This window comes from Colletotrichum fructicola (genome assembly GCF_000319635.2).
Source record: "Colletotrichum fructicola Nara gc5 chromosome Unknown KSG_Nara_v1_contig03, whole genome shotgun sequence".
Lineage (NCBI taxonomy): Eukaryota > Fungi > Ascomycota > Sordariomycetes > Glomerellales > Glomerellaceae > Colletotrichum > Colletotrichum fructicola.
In genome coordinates this window covers 1,402,567-1,409,061 of record NW_027094053.1, presented here as the reverse complement: position 1 = coordinate 1,409,061, position 6,495 = coordinate 1,402,567, and the positions used below count along the sequence as shown (strand labels likewise).

Sequence of the window (6,495 nt, the reverse complement as noted above, 5' to 3'; positions counted from 1 at the left end):
CCTGAACGCCGAATTATACTCATGGTCCGTGAGGGAGACGGAACCAAGCTGCTGGCTGCCTCTTGTATGTTCATAAGTGTAATCCTGCGAGACATTTGCCCAGTGTCTTATCCAACGCCTCCCAAAAAGGTCCAGACCGTCGTGGAACCCGCCCTTTCATCAAGCTACCCTTCATTAGTCAGGCCCAAATGCAAGCCTGCCGTTCCTCCCCCACGGAGCCAGACAGAGCTTAATCAAAGCTTCATCAAAGCTTGAGAAACCAGGAGCTTCTGGCATTCTGAGCCGTCTCGTGACCCTTGCCCTGCATGCCTTACTCTGTTCACTCCTCCATCTTGACGTCCGCCTGCTTATCGAGGTTCTTGAGCAGGTAGCTGCGCTTAAAGTATTCGTTAGGGTGCACAATGGTCTCGAGTTGTGCAGAAGTGAAGACGCCCTCGTCTTTTGCCTTTTTGAGTTCCTGCTTGTGCAGGTGCTCGAACACGCTAGGGGTGTGTTAGTCAGAGTGAATGGAGCGGCTGACCAGCCGTAGGGCTGGCTGAGGGTAGACACATACCGATTACACGCCATGTGAAACTTTTGATTTTCTTTATCCTCCTTGACTCCGTTCAAAGTGGCCCGGTCGCTCACGCCCATGGCTTGTACCAGCGTCGTGAGGTTCTCGAGGTTAAAGTGGCGGTAGGGGCAGCCGTGGGCCTCGCCTGGGCCGGGAGGGTGTTCGGTCAGAATCTTTTGGCAGCTGAATGGGCTGTAACCGCCGCCGCGGCGGTTCGAGTCGCCTCCGACGTCGCCGTAGACGTGGCGCACGTTGTAACGGTATTCCTTGTTGAAAGTGTCGTCGGTGATGTTGCGGAAGCCCTGGCGCCAGAAGACCAGGCACTCCTCGAGGTTCAGGCCGATGCCCTTGAGGAACAGGGTGTATTGCAGACGGCCGTAATGTTTAAGGTGGGCATCGCGGCGGAGCGAACGGTGCAGGTGGGACATGCAGGCCGGGAAATGTTGGGCGAGGTTGTCGATGTTGCGGGCGGTGATCTCGGCGCCGACAGGGGCTCCCGTGTTGGAGCTGTAGGAGCTGTCGGGGGTGATGAAGTTCTTGGAGAGGTGGTCAAGGATCGGGGTGAGGCGGTCGTCCTCGTCGAGACGGGGCAGGGCGCGGGCCGTGAGCTGTTGACGTTAGTCTTTGCCTCCCTCTTGATGTCGGTGATGCATACCTCAAGCTGCCTCTCCAACCTGGAGACGAATTCGCCAACGACCATGCTGGCCTGTTCCCTCCCAGGTACGAATGCCTTGCCCTTCTTCAAAAACACCTTGCGCTGCTCCACGAGTTCCGGTACACGGTCCCAGTCGACCTTGAACCAGTCGTCGTCCTCCATGGCGTTGGCGCCTCGTGTGCGTGACATGGACTTCAGCTCTTGAGCGTACATTGTCTTCTCCTCTTCCGTGACAGTCTCCCACCAGTCGAGACTCAGACTCTTGACGAAGGCAGTACGCTCCCTCAGGTCGTCGCTGTTTAGCCGCAGGCGGAAGAGCATGGTCTCTACACGTACGAAGCGGCGGCGGAGGTCTTCTGTCCTCGAGAAGGCCAGGCGGAGAATAAAGTGGCTGTAGTGGTCTTTTTGGCGTTGGGAGAAGAGCTTCGGCGAGTGTGACATGTTCGATTCGAGGGGAAGGTACTTGTCGAGCAGCGGCTTCATGTGGTTCGCGACTTCTTGGGGAGACTTGTTGCGAAAGGCGCAGGCTTCGAGCTCGGCGAGGACTGGACATGTCAGCAGGCGGTATGGATCGGTCAAGCACAGGACGCACTCCTTAGGCGGTCAATGGCCCATTGTTCAAACTGCTCAAGGGTGATGTCTGCCGTGGGCGCATCGGCATAGAAGTTAAGGCGGTGGGGGTACTCGGCCTCCTTGTACGTGGGCGACGCGAACTGCTTCTTGCGATGGTCGAGGACATTGCGCCGCTTAGGGTCGATCCGGTTGTAGTCTTGTTTCAACATCTTGAGGTTATCTGGGCATGTGCGTTGGCGAGGATGACGACGGGTTCTGGTGGTGGTGAGGAGAGAAATGTTGCGTCTGGCTGGGGTGTCGGCGTCGCAGGGGACGCGTCGAGCGCGTCGTGGGGACAATTCAATTAAGAGGCGTCGGCCAATGGGAGCGGGCCGAATTCAATGGTGGAGACGTGCACTCAAGATGAGTCAGCATATCGCTACGTATCTGCTCCTCCAGATGAACCGGTGTTGCAGCCGTTTCTTTCCATGTGAATATCATCCTGTTTCCCTCTCCCTACCATATCTTTAGAGGTCATTCTCTTTTCATGAAACCCCCAATGCCATAGTAAACAAACCAAATCAGATCGTTGGATCTCCGCATCAAACAATCACCTGAACAGAGATGCATGCCGACACGCTCCATCAGTGTTCCTAATCTCGGTGTGAACATGCTTAAACTCCAGGCAACCAAGAGCGCCCATCCCGAGAATCCAGCTGCTTCATCCGGAACGATCTCGTATAGTTCCGCCAGCAACTAGCCATCGATCGTTCCCTTTCGTCGCGAATATGCAGGACATCACGTTTCTCTCCCAGTGCATACCGAGCGATCCCCAGACAGCCCAACCAGAGCCCCAGACCGCTAAGCCGGTGCCCCGCGTGACCTGCCCGCCGATTCCTAAATCTTGTGGCCCCACCACACCTCCGGGGACCCCTTTCGTCAGCATCAGCGCCGGACCGCTCCAGGCAGCCTTTTTCAACCCCGTCTTCCGGCTTCTTCACACACAATTCACGGCACCGAACCTGATCCTGTTCTATCGCTTTGTGATATGCACTCATCCTTCGTCCACTAATTTGACGTAAACCTTACCGTTATCATCCTTGGAACCCCGTTCTAGACACCAATGCCGCCTTAGGCTTTCGAGATGGCTTCCCTGTCATCTCTCGGCCTCAACCTGCGTCTTGCCGACATTGATGAGAACCTCAAATCTCACTCAAGTGCTCTATCGTGGCCTATAAACGGGACAGGAGGGAGTGCCCCTCGACGAACCCACGACTTCATTGATGACGTTCCCTGTTTCGCTTACAATGAAGTATTTGAAAGGTACGCAAATAGCTATTCATAACTTGCGGTCTCGGAGGATTTGATTCCCGCAACTCTTTTTGGATGTGTCATGCACACATTGAGCGGATTAGAATAGCAGAAGATGGCCTGTTACACCTACATTCAAACTGGTTTGGGATCTGCAAGTGCCGGGGTTGAGACCTCACCTCCAACATCTTCCGCCGTTGCAGCGTCACCGAAGCGCAGTCCGACTCGACGGCGCGGCATCCCAGCCACAAACTGACAGCTTGGCAACAGCGGCGAAATCTTCCAAGCCGTCTCACCCGGCTCAGGCATCTACCTGCCTCTCCACTCCTCCCCATGCCCTCAACCGGCCTTCACTCTCTCCAAGTCTCGGCCGGCCAAGACCATAGAGCTCGACGTCCACAGTCTGTCTCTCTTGCAGTCTCTCGCCATCGCCATCCCATCCCCTTTCGACTTTGCTTCCCTCTTGGCCAACTATAACACCCTCAAGTCTCATTTGCAGCACCTCGAGTCCATCTCGCCAAACCACCCCACCACTATCGAGCTACGCCTTCTCATCCGAGATCTGCTCTTGGACAGGGCCCTCTATGCCGGTGTTGGTGTTCAACTCCACCCGTCACAAGGGCTGTTAACTATCAACCAGCTTCATGATATGCACCAGAGGAGCGTCGACGCCGGCCTGGATGACCTAGACTCCTGCTTTTCTCTCGGACTCATACCCGACATAGTCACCGACGACTATCTCGAAGGCCTGAGTGCTCGATTCACCGAAATCGCCCTTGCCGGTGACCTCGCATCATTGCATGAGCTGTGCGAGCCAGTCGTGCGCTCCGGCGAGATTGAATGGCAGACGAGTCCAGACCTGCTGCTTAAGCTACTAGACTGTGGCCGTCTAGATATCTACCGCTACGTTCTGGATCTCGCGTCACGGACCAAGGACAAACGCGACAGCCAACAAGGGCCATGTCTCGCGGACATAACCCACGACGCCCTGCATGTAGCAATCCGGCTCGGTCATTCAGAGCACGTCGGCGGACTCCTCCAACAAGGGGCCACTTTCTTGGGTGTCTACCAGGGCGAAGAGGCTGGCAGCGGTGTTGTTCTCACTCCCCTTTCGGCTGCTGCCTTCTGGGGCCAAGCCGACATGGTGCGCTTGATTCTGAGCCACAACATCATGGCCGATGGTGCGCAAGAGGCTGCTGCGATTGCGCTTTTCAACGACGACACGGAGATCATGCAGATTCTCTTGTCATCCGGTGTCACTAACCCGCCAGCAGAACTCCTACCGGAGGATACTGTCAACTCGTTTGCGGAGCTCAGCCTCATGGACCATTATGCTGGGTTCACGGTGAGCAAGCCAGACGCCGTTGAGTCCGCCGCGGGGTTCCCTTCTGGGGACGAGGCCCTCTCGCCGTACCCGTTGGTCAACCGAAGCATGTCAACATCAACCGAAAGGCCCCTCCGGCGACCGATGTCGAATCTACGGAACGACCCCGTGCAGCTCAAAGGCTCGCGACGTCAGAGACACTTGCTTGGTCGCGATCTCGTCACGAGCATGCACGAATTGTGCTCCAAGCTACGGGACGTATGTAACCGCTCGACTTACGATGAATTGAAAGACTTGGAAGACGAGTACATGGATGGCGACGGCGTTTGGTATCGTGGCATCAGTGTCTTCCGTGGCCTCATGCAAGACAGCCCGCCATCGGCCTTGGGCGAGGTTGTCGACTCGCTGTTGGTGGGAAATGCCATTTGCCTTACCTTTTTCAAGAATGACGGGGCCATCTTCAACCAGTACGTTGGCAATGCTGGGCAAAGCTAATACCTTAAAGTGACAGACGCTGATATAAATGTAGATTCTGCAACGACATTAGTAAATGGCGCTCAGTTCTGCCCATCTCGTCTTGTATACCGTTCGACGAGGTTGCACACGAAATGTGGGAGTTCATTCCAGCAGACGAGCCATCATGCGGCCTTGATCTCGGCAACCTACACCACTTCCAAGGACTCGTCCAAGGCCTTCTGGCGCTTGAGAGACGGAGGGAAGCTGCCCCATCGCGAAGCTCCGCTTCTGGAAGTAGACTTGCCGCCATTCAAAGGGCGTTTGAGACTCACGAGAGCCGGCAAGGGGTCGCCCAAGGCCAGGCCATCCCAGGTCGGTCTCCACCGCGGTCTGCAGCTCATTCGACCTCATCGACGCAACAAGACGACTTCATGTGGGCAGACTTCCTCCACATGGACCGCTTTGAGGAAATGGCGAGAGTGGGGTCAAGAACGCCGCCTGCACTCCCGAATAGCTGGGAAGATGCGCTGTCCTCGACCATGATGCTGTTGGCCTCGGTCGCATTCTCTGTCGTTCTCTCTTTGGTGATCGGTGAGCGAAACTCAATTTCCTTGATAGCCACAGTGCTAACAACATCGTAGGTCTTCACGGCTCGACAACTCGCATTCTCCAAACCATCTCCGGGACCCTTCCCGGATACGCCCGTTCATATACCCTGCTGGCAGAGTACCTCGCGATGCACAATGTCCTGGTCACACCCAAGCCAGACCCTTTTCAATCGGCCACCCCATCCATCGTTCCACCATCACCTGCATACGGGTCAGAAGCCGGCATCACCCCGAACAGCAGCTTCTCTTCTTTGAACACGCTAGGCATGCGCCGCAACGTCTCGTCATCCAGCATCAGGTATGTTCTCATGGTCAACCGAACCGAACAATGCTAACCGTCTCTGCAGTAGCATCGCCTCCACAGCCTCCAGGCAGTCGTCGCGCGACCACATGACACGGGGTGGTAGGCTGCCGTGCCCGACGCCGCAGTGCACCAAGACGTTTTCCAGCGTCAGCAACCGCAACAAGCACATCCGCGAGGGGTGTGCGTTCACGCGCGAGAAGAGACAGCCCTATCAGTGTAGGAACTTTCCTTGCACGAAACAATTGACTACAAAATGGTACAGAGATACCCATGAGAGAGAGCGGTGCCGGTTCAGGCAAGCGGAGTAATACCGGGATGGGTTCTGCATCGGCGTTGGGGTGGAGCGATTGTCATTTGGCAGGCAGCAAAGACTGTGCGTCCACGAGGGGAACGATTGGTTTTCTTCTGAGGCTTGAAGCACTTAATGAACTTAAATGAATACAATTGAAAGGCGCCTACGACTTATGCCTTTTCGGCTTGAGACCGCTAGATTTTCCTGTGTCTAAACGACTAGATGTCCTGTGTGCCGGGTAACTTTGACAAGGACGACGACAGAGGACGACGATAGACGACGACGATAGAAGATGACGATAGACGACGACGACGACGGTAGACTACGACGACAATAGACGACGACAACAATAGACGACGACAACAATAGACGACGAAAAAGGACGACGACAGAGGACGACGACAGAGGACGACGACAGAAGACAACAGCAGAGGACGACA

At 55.7% G+C, this 6,495-nt stretch overlaps 2 protein-coding genes across 2 annotated transcripts; one reads left to right on the top strand and one right to left on the bottom strand.

Moving 5' to 3' along the window:
* Positions 1-319: 319 nt before the first annotated feature.
* CGGC5_v005182 (putative DNA primase large subunit) lies at positions 320-1,990 on the bottom strand (the record flags this gene model as incomplete). The annotated part of the gene is made up of 4 exons (XM_032032995.1): positions 320-482; positions 554-1,161; positions 1,209-1,753; positions 1,801-1,990. The coding sequence occupies 4 exons, from the start codon at positions 1,988-1,990 to the stop codon at positions 320-322; spliced, it is 1,506 nt and encodes a 501-aa protein (XP_031893405.1).
* A 914-nt stretch (positions 1,991-2,904) lies between these two features.
* CGGC5_v005181 (uncharacterized protein) lies at positions 2,905-6,071 on the top strand (the record flags this gene model as incomplete). Its single annotated transcript, XM_032032983.1, has 5 exons — positions 2,905-3,083; positions 3,342-4,862; positions 4,925-5,442; positions 5,493-5,757; positions 5,807-6,071. The coding sequence occupies 5 exons, from the start codon at positions 2,905-2,907 to the stop codon at positions 6,069-6,071; spliced, it is 2,748 nt and encodes a 915-aa protein (XP_031893041.1).
* Positions 6,072-6,495: the final 424 nt, after the last annotated feature.